Here is a 23,711-nt window from a genome sequence, read left to right as displayed (position 1 = left end):
AATGTCCACAGTAGCCAAACCGTGCAAGGAGCCTCGGTGTCCATCGAAAGATGAATGGATAAAGAAGCTGTGGTCTATGGATACAATGGAATATTCCTCAGCCATTAGAAACGACAAATACCCACCATTTGCTTCAACGTGGATGGACCTGGAGGGTATTATGCTGAGTGAAATGAGTCAATCGGAGAAGGACAAACATTATATGGTCTCATTCATTTGGGGAATATAAAAAATAGTGAAAGGGAATAAAGGGGAAAGGAGAAAAAATATGTGGGAAATATCAGAAAGGGAGACAGAACATGAAAGACTCCTAACTCTGGGAAACAAACTAGGGGTGGTGGAAGGGGAGGTGGGCAGGGGGTGGGGATGACTGGGTGACGGGCACTGAGGTGGGCACTTGACGGGATGAGCACTGGGTGTTGTTCTGTATGTTGACAAATTGAACACCAATAAAAAATAAATTTGTTAAAAAAAAAGAAGAAGCTGTGGTCTATGGATACAATGGAATATTCCTCAGGCATTAGAAATGACAAATACCCACCATTTGCTTCGACGTGGATGGAACTGGAGGATATTATGCTGAGTGAAGTAAGTCAATCGGAGAAGGACAATCATTATATGGTCTCATTCATTCGGGGAATATAAAAGATAGTGAAGGAATAAAGGGGAAAGGAGAGAAAACGAGTGGGAAATATCAATGAGGGAGACAGAACAGGAGAGACTCCTAACTCTGGGAAACGAACAAGGGGTGGTGGTAGGGGAGGTGGGCGGGGGGACGGGGGGACTGGGTGACGGGCACTGAGGTGGGCACTTGACGGGATGAGCACTGGGTTTTATGCTCTATGTTGGCAAATCAAACTCCAATAAAAAGAAAAAGAAAAAAAGTGTGTGTGCACCGACAAGGCCTATAGGATTTTGAGACACGCAGGCTATAAACTGCTGCATTGAAGAACCTCCGACGCCTCCTCTCCCCATGGCTTGTCTGATTTCAGCTGTTTAGATTCTGAAGCATTTTTGCTGAGGCAGTGTATTCACCCTGTGGCGTTCTCCTGTGGGGAGGAGAGGGTTCAGACGTGATATGGAAGAATCCTGGAAGGGAGTCCCCTTGCCCATAGTCTAGCCTGGCACCCACAGAGAGACGGGTAGGGCAGCGTTGGGCCACACAGCGGATCTGGATCAAACAGGGACGCCTGGATGAGTTCCTTTATCTTTGGCATCCCTGAGAAGTGCGGTGTTTTCATCTGGTGATTTGTGGGGATGTGGGAGATGATGGCAAAGGACTCTGGTTTGATACTTTGTCAGTCCGCATAGACCAGAATATGCTACAATAACAAGCAACCCCCAGATCGTGGTGACTCTAAACGGGTTTATTTATTGCTCATACCAAAGGACTGTCCTGGTTAGTTCAGGATCAGCTCTGGTTCAGGATGAAACTGGCTGAGCATCCACATCTTGATTGTCCCTAATCACTGTGACAGGGGGCAGGAAAGCCCCAAAGAGTCTTTCCTTGGCAGTTAAATGCTCTGGCCTGGAAGTGACACACGTCACTTCTGGTCACAGCCTCTTGACCCATGGCTCCATCTAACCACAAGGGGCCAGGAAGTGCAATCCTTCCATGTGCTCAGAAGATAGAAAGCTAGAAATATTTGGTGAACAATGTAAATGACTAACACAACTTCGATTGCTTCTACATGTTTCTGAACATATCTTTGAGATGGGAAACAACCATGGTTGGATACTGAAGTAGAGTCGCTGAAGGAAGACACTCAAGTTTATTTCTGCTGTTCAAGAGTAGGCTCCTTTTCCCTGGAAAAAAGGACAGCTGTACGTTCAGTTCAGTAAATATTTGTAGAATGTCTAACATGTGCCAGGCACATGAGTGGAAATGATATTTTTATAAAATAAAGATGTCTTAGTTATTTTCATGTCTTACCAGCAGCTGAGGAGTTCAGTTTGGCCTGTGGGAAGGATAATTTTAATGCCTGGAACTTTAAGTAATAATGTAACTTTCAAAAAAGGTTTTATTTATTTATTTGACAAAGCACTAGCAGGGGGAGCGGCAGGCAGAGGGAGAGGGAGAAGCAAACTCCCCACTGAGCAGGGAGCTCAATGTGGGGCTCGATCCCAGGACCTTGGGATCATGACCTGAGCCGAAGGCAGACGCTTAACTGACTGAGCCACCCAGGCAGTCCTATAATGTAAATTTTTATGAGTCTTTTGTTGTTGTTGTTGTTGTTCATTGTTACTAAATAATTATAACACTCACATGTTAGAGAAAAGCATTGCTTTTCTGAAATCTTGGTTTGGCTAGAATTGTTTCTGGAGAGAGAGAATGACATTTGTGGACTATTGCCACGGCAAATATTTTGTTGCTGCTTATGGTTCCATTCTGGAGAGAGTTAGGAAGGGTGTAATTTTAACCGAATGAATGCCTTGAATTCATCCTAAATCAAGATTCCCCAAAAAGAACAGAGTGGGATGAAAAAGTAAAAGCAGCCTCTGCGATGGTGTGCTTGGTTCGTAACTGCATCATCACAGCAACGCAGGGGATCACTGGGCATTTTAGACGGTGCAGAGGATATTGGTGAGGAAGAGAGGGAGAGCCATGGGTGTTGACAGGGGACCACTGCATCTTTGGAAGAAAGGAAGAAGGGGACACACCGGGCTGACTGCCAACAATAGAACAAGGCTGCCATGACAAAGGCCGTGAGATGAAGATCCTCTGCTCATCCAATGGATTGTGTTACACTTAGGCTGGAACAGGGCTGTAGCAGTTAACTGTTGTCACAATAATGCTGTGTAACAAACCAGTCCAAATTTCAGTGGCTTCAAACACCAATAATCTATTCTCACTCATGTTGCTGTGGGCCAGCTGGGGGTCAGGATCAAGGCTCAAGCCATAGGCTGAGTGTGGGTCTGCCCCCCATGTCTCTGATCCTCCTTGAATCAGTGGACAGGAGCAGAGTCTTGTGATGGTGGAAATGTAGAAGTGTGCACCCCTGAGTACATTTCAGTACGCTGCATCATGCCTTGTAATGTCTCACTGGTCAAAGCAAGTCACACGGCCCAACATCAATAGGGCTTAGAAAGATATTTCTCCCTTTTTGGGGGCAGCTGTGAAGTTGTTTTTTACAATAACCTAATTACCATGAAGGTTTTGAGTTGTTTCCTTACATATTGGGCCCTTGATCTTTTGAGATCAGTGACAAAGAAACTGTAACAGACCTCAGGAATATATACTCTTGGGGTTATTCAGAGCACTCTTGGGTCTTGCCACTCAAGCCCACCCCACACTCATCTGCTGCACATCTCCTACGCACAGATAACGTCTGATGGGAGCAGAGCATGGATTTAAAATGCATAAAAGGGGAAGGCTACCTGGGTGGCTCAGTCGGTCAAGTGTCCCGACTCTTGATATCAGCTCAGATCTTGATCCCAGGGTCATGAGTTCAAGCTCCATGCTGAGCATGGAGCCTATTTAAAAAATAAAATGAAATAAAACATGTAAAGGGGGATGTTAACGAAATTAAATTCAATAAACAAATTTTAAAAAATATTTAGACTTAAAAAATGTAAAGAGGAGCATAGACATCTCCCCAAACCTCCCCATTTGGCTGGTGAGAAAATCACCCACAGTATTCCTCAAACTGGAAGATGTGGAAGTTTTAGGCATCATAGTCCTCCAGTATTGCCTTAAAAAAAAAACCCAGACAACTATGCACACACACGGAAATGCATGCATGTGTCTGTGTGCATGTGAGCGCATGCACACACACACAGTTTCCCTGAGTTTGCAGTTCCTTTCCTTAGTCAAGTTTAATTCAACATCCCAGGTTTCTCATATATATGCATTTCAGTACAAAACTACATTAGTCAAAGAGCCACCGGGAGCATGAGGCCCCCAGACGGCCAGGTTCCTGGATTTCAGAGAAGCAGGACCAGGGCTCCAGCTCCCTCTGAGCAGCCCCAGCAATAATTATTTGTAAGCCTGCATTCTCCTCCCTGCCCTTCATTGGGGCACCCCATTCCATTAGGTACCATGTGTTCTGGGGAAGGCCAGACCCTAATAACAGAACACAAAGGTTTAAGAAGTGGGTTGTTTCTTCATCCATCAATGAAGATATATGTAAAGCCAGAGCAGATTACTTCAAAATCAGCCATCTGAAAACACTTCCAAGAAATGTTAAAAAAGAAGAGAAAGCTTGTCCTTGATTTACCCTGGAAAAGTTTTTCTCTTTTAAAGTTTTTATTTACCGTGATGGAAATTTCCTGTCTTGCTCTTGTCCGACACCCCTCTGGTTACTAAAGAGAAGCCAAGGGGGCATGAAACACAGACCTCTAAACCGCAGCGCAGGACCAGATGCCCTACCCCGAGAAGGGAAAGAAAGGGAATTACCTTTACTAGACACCTACTGTGTGCCTGACCCTTTCCTACATAGGACCTCCTGTAATCACATCAGCTCTCTGAGGTGGGCACTGTTAGCATCGCCATCCACAAAACCAGAAAAGGAAACCAAAGCAAAGACCTTTGACCTTCAGGCAAAGAGCTAAAAAAGAGTAGTGTCTTGGTGCCAAGCCAGCATACTTTATGTTTAAAGTCATTAATGTCTTTTCCCTCTTGGCGTGCAGTCCCATGAATTTTAACACACGTAGAGATTTGTGTAGCCACCACTGGAATCAGGATAGAGAAACAGTCGTTTATGGTCTCCTTTCCAAGTCACACCCTCCCCGCCAAGCTCTGGCAACCTCTGATCTGTTCTCCATCACTATCATTTGCGTTTTTTTTTTTTTTTTTTTGAGAGTGTCCTAAATGGAGTCATACAGCATGTGACCTTTTGAGATTGGCTTCTTCCACGGCCAATGCCCAGCAGATGCATCCAGGTTGCTGCGCACACCAGATCATTCTGGGTTCTTGCTGAGTGGTATTTCACAGGATGGACGGGGCAGTTTGCTTAACCACTCACCCTCTGAATGACATATGGGTTGTTTCCAGTTTGGGGACTATTATGAGGAAAGCTATTGTAAACAGTGTAAAGGGTTTGGGGTGAACCTAAGTCCTCCTTTATCAAGGGCAAATTCCCAGGAGTGTGACCGCTGGGTCATACGGTGAACATATGCCAAACATTGTCAGACACTGCCAACACAGAGTTTTCCAGAGTGTTGTACCATTAAAAACCAGTCGTGAACAGTTCAAATCCACCTGGTTCCCTCTCCAGTTGGCCACGGCTTATGGTGTCAGGCCCAGCTTCCTTTCTGGGAGTGTTATTTTCACTTGGGAGCCATGGGAGGCAAAGACATAAAACGTCATGCTCTTGCAGCAAAACAGAAGTTCTTAAGAGGTGGAGGGAACACAGAATTATTTGTTGCAACCCGATCCACCTCAGCAAACCTACTGCAAAGGGAAATTGCTGACTGCTGCGATGCCCCCGACCCCCAGGGGCAAGTCATAAAACTGTGTCCCCAGGCAACGCTTGTAAATCCCTAAGCAAATCGAGGGAAAGTCGTGTGAAATGTGTTCCCTCCATAGCTCACACCGAAGCTTCTGGATTTTCCCAATATATAGATTCTATTCACTCCACCTTCTTATTACCCAACTTCCTGAAGATATTGCCAACATGGTTGATACAATGACACCAACAGTTTTTGAAAGGTTTGGAATCCCAAGCTTAGACTCACTGCTCTCAAGGGGTCCAGAGAGGAATTTTGCAAAGCTGGTCTTTTTTTTCAGATCTAGGAACAGGAGGATTCTTAATAGCATGGGACTGGATGGCCCAAGAAGAGCTCGTCATGGCTCTTTGAGGACAGTAGTCAGCGGCCCCACTCCGAAACTCCTTGCAGAAGGCCTGAGAGTTCAGAGCTGGGATTTGAGCCCCACCATGTACTCCAAGCCACGTCCCTGCCCCCTAGGCATCCATGCTTATACTCCTCATTTATATTTTCATTCAGATACTTTGTGGGCTGCCTTGTGAACGGATTGCACTTTGCACTTCCCTGTTGAATTCCAGTAGGTTGAAGTACTACCTATTGGTTTTATTTTGGTTTTGAGAAATGGGTTGTTTTGAGTCCTTGGAAATTTGAGAAGCAATTTATTCTGTCATTTAGCATGGTCTCAGGAAAGGCAGCTGACCTCCTCATGCTCTTCTGCCTGGAAAACGTTATTGTTGGTCTTCAATCTTGAAAAAGTCATACAGGTTGGGAACTGATCCACCATCAATCAATCAGCTGACTTGAGTTAAGAAAGGCTTTGGAAATCCAGTAAAGCAAGATACTTACACAAGTATTTTGAATCCAAGGTGTAACCCAAAAGGGTTTAAAGAATAAGGTTATTTCTCAGCGTGCATCTGCCATGTATTCCCTACTGAATGGACTTGTACATAACTTAGGCACTAACCAAGATCTTTGGACATATACCGGCATGCACCATCCCCCAAATGAGTGGTTCTCATTAAAATTACTTGCCAAGATTTTTTTTAAAGATTTATTTATTTGAAAGAGAGAGGGCATGCGCAGGGGCAGGGGCAAAGGGAGAGAGAAGCAGACTCCTCGCTGGGCATGGAGCCCATCGTGGGGCTTGATCTCAACCCCAAGATCATGATGTGAACTGAAATCAAGAGTTGGCTGCTTATCCGACTGAGCCACCCCGGTGCCCTGAAATCACCTGGGAAGATTTTTTAAATAAACTTTTTATTTTGAAGTAGTCTTAAATTTACAGAAAAGTTTCAAAGATAGGAGTAGAGAGAGTTCCTATATATCTCCCACCCAGCTTCCTCTAAGACTAGCAAACATTCGGGAAGCTTAAAAAAAATAAATCCTGATGGCAAAGCTACGGGAGCCATAACATGTGAACCTCTGGGGATGGCATCGCAAAGCATCAGCATTTCTTTGAAGCTTCTTCCCCGGGAGGTTCAAGGGGAAGCCAAGGCTGAGAATCGCTGCTGCCCTTACTTCTCAAAGTGTGGTCAGCCAGCCAACAGTAGCACCATCATCTGGGAGCTTGTTAGAAATTCAAGCATCCCAGGTTCACCCCAAACCTCCTGCATCAGGTTCTGAATTCTAAGAAGATGGCCAGGCGATTCGTAGGCACGTTAAGCTTTGAGAAGCGCTACTCTATACAAAACTTTAAACAGACCATACAAACCTGGGTCCCATTGCTCTTTGTCAAGTGCATGTATGTATTTATTACTCATCAGTTTCTTCATCAGATATCTGCTAAGTGCTTATTATGTAAAAAGGATGAAGCAGAATTATATTCCACCCTCAAGGAGATCACAGTCTAGTAAGGAAGATGCAACGTGTTCATAAATAATATAGTATAAGTTAGGGACATCATAGAAAGCTTGACGGACTAAGCGACATTGGATTTGGACTTGGAAAGAGGACACTTGGAGAAAGATACTTAAAAGATAAGTGATGTAGTTTGAACAAATGAATAATCCCAGGGTTAGATTTTCTTTTCTTTTTTTTTTTAAAGATTTTATTTATTTATTAATGAGAGACACAGAGAGAGAGGCAGAGATATAGGCAGAGGGAGAAGCAGGCTCCCCTCAGGGGAGCCTGATGCAGGACTCGATCCTGGGATCCCAGAATCATGACCCGAGGGGAAGATAGATGCTCAGCCGCTAAGCCACCCAGGCGTCCCCCCAGGGTTAGATTTTCTATAGTGTTTTTCATATTTCAATTTGTTTCATACTTTTAATAAATCTTTAGCTCTTACTGTTGCTATTATTTGAATAAGACATTATATAAGACATGTCATTACTGTTGCGTGGCCCTTACAACTCAGTGAGGAAGACAATTATATTCCTCAGTGAGGAAGACAAACACTGAGCAAGTAATGACCCAACTAATTCATTAGTGTCAGTGGTGGTGAGCTCCGAGAAGGAAAGAAATGGGGTGCTGTGAATCCATGTGACCTTGGGATCAGACCCAGGCGGGGGTGAGAGTTGTGGGGGAGGTCTCCCTCAGAAGGTAACACCTGGCTAAGAAAGGTTTAGCTGGACAGAGAGTGGAGGACTCCAAGCAGAGGGAACAGCGTGGACCAAAGCCAGAGCAAGAAGAAATGAACAAAAGAGCAAGCCAATGAAATGGACGTCCAGTAATATTCAGTTCTCCAGGGTTTTCCATTGCCTCTTGACTTGGTACAAGCAGCCTGGCCTTCAAGCTTCCAGTCCTTCCTCCGTTCAGTTTTAAACAATTAGGGTGATAGACCATCTGCATACCCGAAAACTTAGCCATTCACCTGTTATAAGTAAATCGACGATTTTTAGTAGACTTACTGAGTTGTGCAGCCATCATCTATATAAGATCCCTCGTGCCCTTTTGTAATTAGCCCTAACTTCCATGCCTGGCCCCAGCCAATAATCTATTTTCTGTCTCTTGGTGGAATACCTAGGAGTAGAATGGGTTGGTTGTATGGTAAATTTAGGTTTAACTTTTTAAAGAACTGCTGAACTCTTTTCCAAAGTGGCAGCACCATTTTTACAATCCCATCGGCAGTGGAAGAGGGCTCCCATGGCTCCAAGTCCCCGACAGCACTTGGTGTGCTGTCAGTCTTTTCGACCAGAGCCATCCTGGTGGATGTGAAGTGGTACCTCTTCATGTGCCAGCCTCGCCCTAACCTTATCTGCCCCTCTTCCCACCCTTCACCTGGTTCTGTTCCCAACCAGAGTGCCCCTCCCGCTGTTCTTTTCAGCATGGCTTCTTGATATCCCCAAATCATGCCTCTGTTTACTCTTTGGATGTGTTACTTTACTAGATAGTTTAGAGGAGGAGAGGGGCCAGCAATTTAGAATTTATTTTATTTTATTTTATTTTTTATAAAAAGGTGGCCTTTTATTTTATTTATTTATGATAGTCACACACAGAGAGAGAGAGAGAGAGAGAGGCAGAGACATAGGCAGAAGGAGAAGCAGGCTCCATGCACCGGGAGCCCAACGTGGGATTCGATCCCGGGTCTCCAGGATCACGCCCTGGGCCAAAGGCAGGCGCCAAACCGCTGCGCCACCCAGGGATCCCGCAATTTAGAATTTAAATTAGCAGGTGTTCAGGAGGCCTTTGATTCCCCCACAACATGGACACTTCCAAATCCCTCTGGGAAACCGAGGCACCATAACTTTCCAGACATCTTGCCTGCCACTTTAGATACCCTTGGCTCAGATCCCTAAGCCTGAGCTGTGGAGCTTCTCCTGCCTCCTCAGGGGAGAGTGCCACGTGAACTTGGGAATTAGCAAAAGGAGAAATGGTTACCCTTCCTACTGTACCGCAGAAAAGGGAATTTAGGGGCACCTGAGTGGCTCAGCGGTTGAGCTTCTGCCTTTGGCTCAGGTCAAGTCCCCCATTGGGCTCCCCACAGGGAGCCTGCTTCTCCCTCTGCCTGTGTCTCTGCTCCCTCTCTGTGTCTCCCATGAATAAACATATTTAAAAAAAAAAAGAAAAAAGAAAAAAGTATACATTGAAAGAAGGGTAAAATCTTGTTACAAAGACTTTAAGCCTCACATCTTAGAAACTGGCTGAGGTAGCCAGGACATCAGAGAATGATTTGTTATTTAGGAGTGAAATTGCTAATAGTATTGGATTAATTATCACTCACATAAAGACAAGGCGCTGCTGTAACCAAAAGCAGACCCCGGGTAACCCTGCCTCGCTTCCTTCCTCTCTGCTCAGTGCTTTCTAATTATTTTAGTTTTGATGAGGACTTCCCCTAGAAAAGAGGAAGAAATCATGAGCAATTTATTTGGCAAGTGTTTGGTAGTTAAAACTATTGAAATCAATGGTGTGAATATATATTTGGGATGATATTTTACACTTTGTGATTTTAAGTTTTGCCTTACCCAAGCTGATCACATAAAGTTAATTATACAAAAATCAGCCAGTGCAGAAAGTCTTTTGGAAACCAGCAGCCATTCCTGACCCTTTAGAGACGTACCCCCCGATGAATTAGTCGTCAGGTCTCTGCTGATGTTGAGTGGTTAGGACTTGCGCTTGTAATAGCAAAATGACTGTCTGCAATTTCTCAGCTATTTCAGACTCTATTTTAAATTATGAGGCTTAAAGCATGCTTAAGTAACTCTGAGTATTTGAGTAAACACTGCACTTTTTTTATGATGAGGCAAGTGTTATGAGTCGTTCAGTGCCTTTCATTCAATCCAGAGATTTTATATTTTCTCCTGAGTTCTCCCTTGGATAGTTTAAAAACATTTCTGAGATTGAATTGAAACCTGTAAGAACCATGAAAACACACATCACTCTGTATTTATGGGTGGTATTGAATGAAATTTGCCTCAATAAATAAAAGTCCTTTCGGTCTAGTACGATTCTTAAAACATTTAAGCAGCAGTTTGATTGGTTTCATTATTTTCATGTGGAAGCAATGATGTAACAAAATTTTATTTCAAAGATTACATTGAACATGAAGTAGGATTACTGTCCAACCAGAAGAGGCAATGGATAATCAGGAAAAGAGAGGCTATTGACAAATGAGCCCTAATGGAGAATCATTGCATTTCTGAGTTGCTTCGAGACGTGGGCAATTATGCAGTTTCATCCCCAGATTTCCTAGACGACTGCTGCTTAAATTTGATGCCTGTTCCACAAACCCTATCTTTGCTCTTCAAGCTTCCTCCTCCCCTCGCTCCCAGAAAATCGCCTTTATCTATTTTTTAAAAAAGATTTTACTTATTTATTCATGGGAGACACAGAGAGAGAGACAGAGACACAGGCAGAGGGAGAAGCAGGCTCCCTGTGGGGAGCCCGATGCGGGATTTGATCCCAGGACCCTGGGATCACGACCTGAGCCAAAGGCAGACGCTCAACCGCCGAGCCACCCAGGGGTCCCAAAATTGCCTTGACTTAAACTTCACAGAGAAATGAGAAATCGTAGGCTCCAAGCAGTCCCGCTGTCTGCAAACCCATGTTGTTCTCTGTGAACCTATTTCAGAGGATGATCCTCTCATCCATTCATCCATTCATCTCTGGAACTTAGGTCAAACCAACCCCTCTGCTTGATCTCTCCTGCATATGTATTCAGTGCCTTTCTCTCTGTTGGCTCTTTCCCTCAGCTTAGAAACCTGTTCAAGATTCTCCACTTTAATTAAATACACACGCATTCATATCTGAACTTCCAAGCAAGATGACCTTCTCAATTCATGTTTTGAGATCTTTTTTAGTCCATAGCCATGCTAGGTAAAATATAAAATTGATCAAATGGTGGTGAACATCTGCAGATGGCAAACATTTGCAGAAATGATACCAAAGGGGCACTAGGGTGGCTAGGTTGCTTAAGCATCTGCCTTGGGCCCAGGTCATGATCTCGGGGTCTTGGGATCAAGACCCAAGTCTGGCTCCCTGCTCAGTGGGGAGTCTGCTTCTCCCTCTGCCCCTACCCCTGCTTGTGATCGCACTCTTCCTCTCAAATAAATAAATAGAATCTTAAAAAAAGAAATGGTATCAAATACATCAAGCTGAAAAGACCAATACGTTGTACACCTTGAACTTATACCAAGTTGTATGTCAGTTATCCCTCAATACAAATAAACTTTCAAAAAACATGAAGCCCAAAGCTGCAGAACAGATGCACTCTGGGTCTGGAAGGTGGAGGCCACCAAGATTTCAACCTCAGTGGGCAATGCGCCCCATGAGTACACTTCATCGGCTCCCTGGATACAGAAGCAATGTGTAAATGAAGAAAGAATAGAAAAACAAACCTCCCAATGAAGGTGAAACTACTAAACAAAATTCCAAAGTTCAGACAGGCAATTACTGCTAAGAAAGACAGCTGGTAAAATTAATAATCAGGATATAAGTCGTATATATGAAGTTAAAATGTAATTTGAAGAAATAAGTGTATTTAGGACCATCAAAGAGAGGAAGAAAGGAATAATATTCATAAGATAAAATGAGACATTAGGAGAAACATACAGAAATGAAACAAAAAGATGGAAAGGAGAACGAAGTGGAAATATCTATAATATTAGAAAACTGGTGATAGAAATGAAAAGCTTACCAAAGCAGGGGCACCTGGGTGGCTCAGTGGTTGAGCATCTGCCTTCGGTTCAGGTCATGATCCCAGGGTCTTGGGATTGAATCCCACATCAGGCTCCCCACAGTGAACCTGCTTCTCCCACTGCCTATGTCTCTGCCTCTTTCTCTGTGTCTCTCATGAATAAATAAATAAAAACTCTAAAAAAAAAAAAAAAAAGCTTACCAAAGCAAACTCTAGACTCACACAATTGGAGACTTGGTGATTGGGAAGATGAACCAATTAGTTTAACACGTTGAAGAGAGATGAAGGGAGAACAAAACATATAAATATGAAAGCACATTTAAGAGACCTGTAAGATCATTATAAGGCTCCAATGTATGTCTGTTAAATATTTTGAAAATAGAATTGAGACAGTGTAATATGTGGAATAATGAAGAACATAATGCCTGAAAAGATAAAGAATTGAAATTTGAAAAGGACGATGGCCTCAAGATTCAAACTGCTGTGAAGGTCTCTGTTGCACCTTCTCAACCCTGCCATTATAGACAACATGTACATGAATGTGCGTGGTGTGTGCCAATAAAACTTTATTCATAAAACAGGCAGGCAGCAGGCTGAATTAGGCCAAGGAGCTGTAGTTCGACAGCCTCTGATCTAAAGTAGGAACCACTGTTTATATTTTCATGTATATCCCTCCAGATATTTTTTATACATCTATAATTTTACATATATGATGAACAGTGGTAATTTTTTATATATGCATACATATATCATGTATGTTATACACACATAAATTAAAAAGACATCATGACTGAGTCATACATGTATGACTCGGACCACACTTGGTCTTCTGAGCACCCACTTTTGGACAACACTCAATATCCACCATCATATCTAAAAACAACCAAAAAAATCCTACTCCTAAAATACAGATGAATGATGCAGATTTTAATTAAAGTGTTTGAGGGGCAGTGGAGGAGGGCGCACATCACATCACTCAACATCAAGCTTCCTAAAGGTCCCATTTGCCCACCTGTTTTTCCCCTGCAGCAGGCAGCTCTCTCTGCACCCTCCTCAGTACCATCCTGCAGCTGCCCCGGTCCCTCGACTCCGCCCCTCACCCAGCTCTAAAAATCCCCTCAGCCCACATATCCCAGCTGCCCAGGAAAACAAAGATCTAGTAACCACAGGCTGGGCAGGAGATAATCGGGGTCCCTAACAATAGACCACTGTATCGTTTCTCCAACACGGTCCAGGGAGGATCTTAATTCATTCTGTCCCAGTATTCATCTCCATCACTGGTTTCGATGAGCACATAGTGTTTCATTGTATGTATGTACCATTGTGTATCCTTATTTTAAACAATTCAGCTACTATGTTGAAAATATTGTATTGGCAGTCTCACAAATGTTGTGTCAGCCGGTACAATTTGTGCAACTGTATGGAAAGCAAATTTTCAACATAAACTTCAGAAGTGTATTTTATCAGAAAGAACAATGTCTTTGAAATAGTAAACAGATCTTTAAAAAAAATGTTAGAACTTAGAAAATTCAGGTTATCACGGTTTTTAAAAAAAAACTCCCTTTCTTGTGTGACTACAGGCAGGGTCCCCAGGACATTGTGGATCAGTTTCTCAGATAACAGGGACAAAAGCAATTGTCATTGGCTCCTGTCACAAAAACAGTATGATCTTAAAATTTGTATTAGTTTCCTGTGGCTGCTGTACCAAATTACCACAATGTAAGTGGCTTAAAACAATAGATATATATTCTCTCACAGTTCTGGAATCCAGAATTGTGAAATCAAGGTGTTGGCAGGGCTGTGCTCCTTCCAAAGACTCTTGGAGAGAATCCTTCCTTGCCTCATCCAGCTTCTGGGGGCCCCAAGCCATTCTTGGCTTGGGGCTGCATTGCTTGAATTTCTGCCTCCGTCTTCACAAAACCTCCTCTGTGTCCATGTTCCCTCTCTGTCTCTCATAAGGACATTTTGTTTTTGTATTTAAGGTCCACCTGGATAATCCAAGATGGTCTCATCTCATGATCATTAACTTCATTACATCTGCAAAGATCCTCTGCCCAAATAAAGGCACATTCCTAGGTTCTGGGGATTAGTACATGCACATGTCATTTTGAAGTCCACCATTCAACCCAGTATGATATTGTTTTTAAATGTCCTGAGAACCAGGGGGAATCATTGCTTTGATTCAGTCATAAATGAGCAGAATATGAACCAAAAATACTAACTAGTATTTTTCCTAGATACTGGTATGTACATTTGAATAATCTCCCTAACTTCTTTTCAGCTCTATTTCCATCTTGAAGTGTCAGCAATGAGGGTTATCAAGACAAACTAAAACTTCAGCAACTGGCTTTGAAACCAGTATTTTTTTTTTTTAAAGCGGGCATCTCGGTCAACGTTAGAGCGGTCTGAACAGCAGATTAGGGCAGCTTCTGGTTTGGAAGAACTGCTGCGGATCACACACTTCGAGGACTGGAAGCTCTGGAGATGCCGACTGAAGCTCAAAAGTTTGACCAGCACAGACTCTCGCTCAGCATCCCATCGGGCCACCAGGTTTGCGGCAACTTTCTATGACATTGAAACCCTAAAAGGTAGGTGTGTGCATGCACATGCACGTGTAAGTGTGTATGCATGTGCTTGCATGCATGTGTGTGTGTCTGTATGTAAGCAATTCTTGTTCTTCATCAGATACCAAAACATGCACCAGCTTCTTCCAAAGGTTTGAGCAGGGCTAGTGTGTGTCCGGGAGAAGAAAAGGGTGTCTTTGATTTCAGAGCTTTGGTGTCAGCAGAGAATCCTGGTTTCCTATGTTTACTCTACAGAGAAATATATTCAATGTGATTTTGAGATCTAAAACTGACACAAAAGAACACTTCAAAATTCAGAAATATATTGAACACAGAGATGTGAATGTAAAACGAACCCAGAAAGACCATCCTTAATCATTGGATTAAGAAATCATTGGGTTTACTTAAAAACATATAACAACCTCAGTGTCCATCAGCAAGGAGCATTCTACTGCCATGCCTACATGGACAAAAACCAATAAATTAGGCATAGCTTTTTTATTTCTTGAAAATTCTGTGATTTTTTTTAAGTAAAAATGAAAAGTAGAGGTTGGAAGCTGAATTGTAATATTGCATACTGAGATTACTAGGTGATGGAGGTGAGGAACCCTCTAGACAAAAGAATCCAAACTCCAGATAGGAAATGACCTAATTTGAAATAAGAGGGACGGCGGTGATTGTTCCCTGTAAGGTATGGAGGTTCTTTATAAGAAAACCATTGTCTGTGTATGTACTATGCCATAATGAATGAAGCTTGCCAAACACAGTTGTGTGGCCTCTGATTAGGCATTTGATTTTTTGGATGGCATAGCAAAAGAACACAAGAAGCCACTGTGGCCTTGTTGATTTGGCATTTGAGGTTTGATTAACATACAATTGTCTAGTAATGGATTATATCTATCACATAATGCAAATTGACCAGCAAGCCAAAATTATTATTTTCTTTTTTCTAGAATTATCTGTCTTTGTTTCCCTTTGTTTCCTATAAAAAGATGATGATGTTGCACAGGCCACTGTTGTCGGCTGCAGAGGAGGCTGTGCATAGTTGAGATAAATCTCTCGGCAGCACTGCAGGCCTGAGTGTGAGGAGGATTCTTTGTGCTCATGTGTGTATGACTGTGTGTCTCGGTGAGTTGAGATGATTGGCACCCTGGCCTAGAACCCACTTTAGCCAGAGGTTTGAAGCTCTAGTTTCTGTGTAGTGAATTAGCACAGACTGGAAACAAAGGAGCCAGACCTCACCTAGAGATCCAAGGCTTTAACCAGGGTCCCTATCTGAAAGCCTGAGGTGAGCTTGGAGATACTCTGTGAGAATGGAGATAGACAAGCATTTACCATACAACCAAGATTAGGTGATTAAAAAAGAAAAGTCAGTGACATTGACATTCTTTAAGAAGAAAACCATAAAAAATATAAAAATATTTTTAAAAAAACATAAAAATATGGAATTTGCCAACTCCAAAATGTCTCTTATTACGTGGGGGGATCATCTGAAGTTATTTACTAAGTTAGAAGCAGTAAATAATCAAATCGATGCGTTACACCAATTGTTATTTGTTATCAACTCTCGTCATGGATTTTGGGGTGATTCCCTGAGGCAGAGCAGTCCTGCTGGACAGTAGGAAAAAATAGCAGAGTTATGAAACTTTTAAGCAGTGCATTGGTCATAATTCCACACATTTTTTTTAATTTCACACAATTTTTATTAAAATCTTATCACTCCAACTTTCAAAACTTAGTTATACGAAAAAGCAAATGGAAAGCAACATTTAAATAGAATTTTAAACAGAGAATGTTTTCATAAGTTGACTACTTGTTTTCCCCAGGATTCATGATTAATAACAGTGAATTAAGTAATACTCATTTTAATACCTAATTGGGTAATTTATCTCTTATGGTTACAGCCTGTAGGCTCTTTATATATTCATAATCAGAAATTTAAAAAGGTCTCTTGGGTTAGAAGATTTTATGATGAAAAAACAGAGTTAAGGCAAATGGTGTAGTATATGCAATGTTTCTCAGGCAGCCAAACATCTCGTCTTTTGTGTTTTCAGTGACTTCTGAGGAATATCAAGATGGTGTGTGGGGGGGGAGTCAAGATACAGAAAGGTGTTACAAGGGAATAATTTAGACACTAGGCTCAGATCTCCAACAATAACATCGTACCTGTAGACTTCAAGCAGAAGTTCTCTTTGTCCCTTCCAGTGAAAACATATTCACATCTGGGGGAAGTCAGAATGATGTGGGGAGAGACCAGCACAAATGTGAAGGTGGGGTAAAAATGGAGAAGAGTTTGTCTCTTGCTGTATGAACACATGACCCTCAAACTTAGCTGCTTGGAACAACAGTTTTTATCTCACAGTTTCTGTGGGTTGGGGATACAGACCTGGCCTTGCCGGGTGTCTCTCCTTCAGGGTCTCTGCAGAGGCTGCAGTCAAGGTATCATCTTGTAAGACACTGCTGGCTTTTTTGGGCTGCAGGCGGCATCTCAAGGTTTAATCGGGGCAGGATGCACTTCCCAGTTCACTCGGGGCTTGTTGGCAGGACTCAGCTCCTCGCGGGCTGTTGGCCAGAGTCTGCGCTCAGTTCCTTGCCATGTGGACCTTTCCAGCGGGGCGGCTTGCTTCATCAACGCCTACGAGTTGAGAAGGCAAGAGAAAGAGAGTGGCAGCGAGAGATAGAGACTGCAGGCAAGATAGAAGTCAGTCTTTTTTAAACCTAATCATGGAAGTGACATCCCACCCCTTTTTTTGTATTGTCTTCATGAGAATCAAGTCACTAGGCCCAGCCCCCAGGGAGGAGGGGATTGTACAAGGGTGCGCACACCGGGAGGTGGGCATCACCGGGAGTCAGTTTAGAAGCTTCCTACCACAGGAGGTTTTCACCACCACCTCCAACATATGACAAACTCCACAGTCGCACAGCGAGGCTAAAAGAAGGTCTTTAGAGTTGTCTTTATCATAAAATTGAATCATTTCCCAAAACATCTGCAGAAAGGCTCTACAACTCTGAGTATCAAAGTGTCAGAATCCCATTTTTAAAAATAAACCATGAGACAAAAGCCAGTAGTGTTTTACAAGAAAGTATGTGATCTTTTTATTCCCAGAGGGTGATCTCTTTTTCTGGTTTCCCTCAAATTAGTTAGAATGGCCAGATTATGGCTTGTGCCATCAGAATGAACTGGCTTACTTCCTTTTATTTTTCTTTCTTTCTTTCTTTCTTTCTTTCTTTCTTTCTTTCTTTCTTTCTTTCTTTCTTTCTTTCTTTCTTTCTTCTTTCTTTCTTTCTTTCATTCATAAACATTGGTATTGGGCCCTGGCGAGTGAAAAAAACCCTGGCTCCGAGGCAAAGATGAGCTCCATTTAGATTTCCATTAGTGTCATTGGCCCGCTTTGAATCCTATGGTAGTTACTTAAGCAACCAACAGAAATGTATTTCTTGTTATTTTTTAAAGATTTTATTTATTTATTCATGAGAGACACAGAGAGAGAGGCAGAGACACAGGCAGAGGGAGAAGCAGGCTCCATGCAGAAGCCTGACACGGGACTGATCCCAGGACCCAGGATCAGGCCCTGGGCTGAAGGCGGCGCTAAACTGCTGAGCCACCCAGGCTGCCCCAATATTTTTGTTTTTAAAGATTTTATTTATTTATTTGAGACAGAGAGAGAGAGAGGGCACAAGGAGGGGTAGGGGCAGAGGGAGAGGGAGAAGCAGATCCCCTGTTGAGCAGGGAGCCCAACATGGGGCTCCATCCTAGGACCCTGAGATCATGACCTGAGCGAAAGGCAGGCACTTAACCAACTGAGCCACCCAGGCGCCCCCAGAAATATATTTCTTGATGGTGCCAGGACCCACCCACACCTGACTTCAAGCAGAAAAGAATGCCTTCCAGCTGTGTCCTTAAACTGCTTCTAGATAACACGCATCATTTCTTTACCTGCCTCTGTTTGCTTCCTTTCTGGCCAGCTCGTCCAGATGCACCTGGTGTGGTTTTATTTTTTTATTATTATTTTTTAAGATTTTATTTATTTACTCATGAGAGACAGACAGACAGACAGAGAGAGAGGGAGGGAGAGAGAGAGAGAGAGAGGCAGAGACACAGGCAGAGGGAGAAGCAGGCTCCACGCAGGGAACCCGATGCGGGACTCGATCCCGGGACTCCAGGATCACGCCCCAGGCCCAAGGCGGCGCTAAACCGCTGGCCCCCCCGGGGAGCCTCCCGGGTGTGGTTTTATTCTGCAGACAGTGATCTTCACCAAAGAAGGTGTCATGTGAGTGGGGAGGAGCTCAGACTTTGGTTTCAGTTTTTTCTGGAACCGATCTTTGGGTAAAGGAGCGACGGGGAAGGAACCGTGGAGCGGGCGAGGTGACCGTGGCGGCGCCCGGCAGCCCACTGGCCGGCGCTGGCACGGCCGGGCCGGTTCTTGAGCCAGTGCCCACGAGCGTCCCGTCCGCAGTCATAGACGAGGAGTGGCAGCGGACGCAGTGCAGCCCCCGGGAGACGTGCGTGGAGGTGGCCAGCGAGCTGGGGAGGAGCACCGACACGTTCTTCAAGCCGCCCTGCGTGAACGTGTTCCGCTGTGGCGGCTGCTGCAACGAGGAGAGCCTCGTCTGTATGAACACGAGCACCTCCTACGTCTCCAAACAGGTACGGGGGCATCGGCAGGTGTGGCCCCTCCAGAGCCCCCCCCCCCCCACAAGCGTGTTGACAGCCCCAGCTAGGCTCCTTGCCATGCACCGTGCGGAAATGGCCTTGCGGGCCTCATCTCACTTAACCCCTGGAGCAAGCTAACAAACAGGGTATCTATCCTCTTCTCCTCCTACCTGTAGAGATGAGGAAACTGAGCTCAGAGAGCTAACCTGTGGCGGAGCTGGGACCCACATCCAGGTCTGTGGGACTCCAGACCCTGAACTTCTATGGGCTCCTGTCTCTCTGGTGCCATGATGTCAAGAATCAGAAAATCCCAAGGGAGTTACTAGAACAAACGATAAAAGGAAGGAAGAGAGTGGGGCTGCCTTGCATATTCGTTGGGTTCTGTGTTGCTCAAGTGGAGCCACTGAGAAGAGTTGACCCGGGTGGTGTGGGCAGGGAAGTGGGAAGGAGGATGGGTGGTCAAGTGCCCAGCGGTAGCCAAAGCAGGAGCCGTTCCCACCCTGGACCGAAGAGGCTGGGGGCTGGAGCAGTTGTAGGAACCCCAAGAGAAAGGGGAGAAGAGGGCTGCTGGGCCAGCTGGAGGAGTGGCTGCAAGGAGTAGGGGGCAAGGGGTGGAGGAGGCAAGGGGACCTATAGGTGCAGCCACAGAGGTCAGTGTCTTGAGACACAGACCCAGTGGGGGAGGAAGGAGAGAGGATGGCATCTCCGGAAGGGCAAATGGAGCGTATCTAGCACAAAAGATCTTTGAAAATCATTCTCTAGTCCCCATGAAAGAAATAATTCTTCCCTCTCCAGCTTATAAAATCTCTTTTGCCCAGTAGATAAGTTTTTCTATCACTACCGTATTGTTGTCAAATGTAATAAATGTTGCACTGAAAAGCAGTAATAATAAACTTAGGAAAACATTAAAAGCCTAGAAGTCCAACTGCATTCCTTTTGGTTCTGTGTTGCAAATTCCTCACGCATGTTGATGTGTTCATTTAATTGTCACATTAACCTACACAATCTGTTCTCCTTGTGATTGTGAACAGAGGTGGAACAATAAAATTACATATGCAACGAATATATTGTGGTAGGAAATAATCTTTAAAAAAAATTTTTTTTAGAGAGGGCAGGAGGAAGGGGAAGGGCAGAAGGAGAGGGAGAGAGAGAATCTTTAGCAGGCTCCACACCCAGTGCAGAGCCCAATGCGGGGCTCTATCTCCTAACCCTGAGATCACGACCTGAGCTGAAATCAAGAGTCAGACACTTAACCAACTGGCACCCAAGCATCCTCCCCCCCGCCTTTTTAAGAGGAAAATTATCTTAACTGGATGGAAAGAATGGTATGCTGATTTGTTTGGTAATACGTTAGCTTATCCTGAATTTTGTTCCCCCTCCCCCCTAAAATATCCCACAAAAGTTTCTTTTTTTCTAAATTCTTTTAGAGAATCTTGGAACTTGTAAAAATTCTGACCTCTTACTATTTGACAGTTGGGGGGAAAAATGACATAAGTATGGCTAACCATCAACTGTCAGTAGAAACAAAGCTTGCATAACATAAGAGGCTTTGGTTCATGACCATGTTATTCCCTAAAGCATAGCTGAAAAATTTCGCAAGAAGATGAAGTTTATGCAAAGTAAACACTCTAAAAACATTCTCTTACTTAGACTCATCGAAGGTCCATTTCATATCAAAAGGTCAGAATAAACACAACTTTAATGGATTGTTTGCACTTAATAGAGAGTTGAATATTTTATTTTGACTGCTGTACTCAACAAATGATTCGTTTTAAAGAATGTACTTAAGTGTAAGTGCACAGCAGTTTTTCTTTCCAAATACGCACACTTGAACATTTTAACAGTGGTTTAAAAAAACTACCTCTCACTCCAAAGTTATGGACTATTTGATTAAATACATCTTTGAAACACAGTGAATAAATGAATACTCTGTGTAGTAAGTAAGGACTACACGGAGTGGGGATTGAATGAACAGAGCACTAAAATCAAGTTCAAATTTATCTGAACCACTCTAGAAACCAAGTAATTGACATTTCTCTGACTTGTACTTGCCAAGATCCCACCTTGCTTCTTCTGGTCACAGAAATTTTGTTCCAAAATGTAATAAGGCATATTCTTAAGAGTATCACCTCTGGCTCCAGAGAAGACGGCCTGGGTTCAAATCCCCACTCTTCCAATCAATAGTTATGTGGCCTTAGGCAAGTTATGTAACCTCTCTGTACGTCTGTTTCTTCACCTATAGGGTTAGGGGAGGAGACATTAAAAAAAAAATCCACCCTAGAATATTGTTATAAGGGGTGAATGAATGAATAGAGAACAGGACCTGGCATATAGAAACATGGAATGATATTCATGTTACCTATAATTATTTGGTTGGGCATGATGATCTTGTATCAGTCATTATTATGTAATGCTGTATAATACACACCCCAAAACTCTGTGGTTTCAAACAATAATGATTTAGTCTTACCCCTGCATTTAAGATTCAGTTAGTTTTGAGTGGGCCTAACTGCAAGCGACAGGTTAACTGCAGGTCTGTTCCCTGTATCTCCCATCCCTTGGGCCAGCATGCCTGCTAAATCATGCTCTTCTCATGGCTACAGCATCCGCGGGAGAAAATGAGCCCCCAAAGCACACACAAGTTCAAGTTTGTAGATGTGTCATGTCTGCTAACATCCCGATGGCCAAAGCAAGTCACATAGCCAAGTCCAAAGTCAAGGGACAGGAAACTATTCCTTCAATGGAGATGGTATGAGAAGGGATAAGTAAATAGTTCTGAACGATAATCTGTTCACCATGGTCTCAAAGAAACTTCATAGCTGTAAGTTCATTTAGTCCTTATAATTTACACTCAAATTTAAAATAGGAGCAAGGACCAAGTGCCTTTTACAGGGGTACCAGTGACACCAGAATGGTAAGAGATTTGGCCAAGCTTAAATACTTGCTAAAGTTACATAAGCCCCCAGGCTCCTGACTCCCAGCCCAACATCCTCTCCGTCATGCCAGCCCTTAACCTTATTAGTTCTTTCTTAATGGACAGCTTTGCTAAAGTCACTACCATAGAGGACAAAGGCAAAAATGCAAGCTGTAGAAATTAGCATCTAAATACATATATGTGTTATGGTTCTTCCTCTCCTCTAGCTCTTTGAGATATCAGTGCCTTTGACTTCAGTACCTGAATTAGTGCCTGTTAAGGTGGCCAACCATACAGGTTGTAAGTGCCTGCCAACGGCTCCCCGCCATCCATACTCCATTATCAGAAGATCCATCCAGATCCCAGAAGAAGATCAGTAAGCCTTTCTTGTATTCACTTACGCTTGTTCTTGCTTTGCTAAAGCTGTGTGTGGAGAATATTTCATTATTTTAGGTGTTAGATGTATATGGCGGTAAGACCACAAAGCTCAGTGGTTATGAACTCACCAGGTCTACTTATAGACACCTCTGTTCTTTTTAAAAATTATTTTTATTTTAATTTAATTAATTTTTTAGAGAGAGTGCATGCAAGCAGGGCAAGGGGGGTGCAGAGGGAGAGGGAGGGAGAGAATCTTAAGTAGGCTCCATGCCCAGCACAGAGCCCGATGTGGGGCTCCATCTCACAACCCTGAGATCCTGACCTGACCTGAAATCCAAAGTCAGATGCTCAACCAACCGCGCCACTCAGGCACCCCTTATCTCCATTTTTAAAAAGGTAGTGCTTAAGAGCTATGTTAGGACAATGTTTACTTTTGGCAAATAAGCTCTGTTGACAGCTAATTTGCACAGTTTTAAAAGCAATCTTCTTAAAAAGATGATAACTGTCCAAAATTACAGTTTAGTTTCCAAATGGAATATTTGTGCTTACAGAATTACTATCTAATAACATACAGTTCATAAATATGAATTAAGCTCCTTAAAAACCATCACTATTCTCCACTCAGAAATGTATTCAGCATTTTAAAAAAATGCCCCAAAGGTGCGATTGCCCTTGAAATATTTTAAATCTGGTTTGTTATTTTCTTTTCCTAGCTGTTCCCATTCCAAGCAACTCTGTCCTGTTGACATGCTATGGGATAGCGACAAATGTAAATGTGTTTTACAGGAGGAGAATCCACTCGTTGGAATGGAAGGTAATGATGACAGTAAGGAAATAAAAATAGTAATAATAAAAATGACAATTGTAACTAACATCTATTGAGTGCTTACTATGGCCAGGCAATGTTGTAAGCCTTTTAGATGTATTAACTCAATTACTCCTCACAACAATCCTTAATGTACTATTATTATCCTTTTTTTTTTACAATGACAGAATGGACACATCAAGATATCTAGTAATTTTCTCCAGATTACACAGCTAAGAGTGATAGAAGCAGTCAGATTCCAGAGCCCACTGTGCTTTCATTATATAGTAAGTCTACCAATGCACGGCTCTGCTTTTTAATCTTAAAGAAAAACCCAGTGATTAGAACATCTCACAACCCTGGATCTGAAAGGCAATGGTAGCCTTTCATGAAAG

General features: G+C 43.2%; 1 protein-coding gene across 2 annotated transcripts in view; it reads left to right on the top strand.

The window, feature by feature from the left end:
- The window catches only part of VEGFD (vascular endothelial growth factor D), a 37,347-nt gene that overhangs the window by 7,241 nt on the left and 6,395 nt on the right, over positions 1 to 23,711 (top strand). For both annotated transcript variants that reach the window (XM_038586870.1, XM_038586871.1), the window contains exons 2-5: positions 14,379 to 14,589; positions 19,023 to 19,213; positions 22,361 to 22,509; positions 23,225 to 23,325. In XM_038586870.1, the coding sequence (XP_038442798.1) occupies positions 14,379 to 14,589; positions 19,023 to 19,213; positions 22,361 to 22,509; positions 23,225 to 23,325 (652 nt within the window). The remainder of the gene's footprint in view (positions 1 to 14,378; positions 14,590 to 19,022; positions 19,214 to 22,360; positions 22,510 to 23,224; positions 23,326 to 23,711) is intronic.

Source organism: Canis lupus, chromosome X (genome assembly GCF_011100685.1).
Source record: "Canis lupus familiaris isolate Mischka breed German Shepherd chromosome X, alternate assembly UU_Cfam_GSD_1.0, whole genome shotgun sequence".
In the NCBI taxonomy this organism is placed as follows: domain Eukaryota; kingdom Metazoa; phylum Chordata; class Mammalia; order Carnivora; family Canidae; genus Canis; species Canis lupus.
The sequence above is the reverse complement of the archived record's forward strand: the minus strand, read 5'-3'. Positions and strand labels throughout refer to the sequence as shown.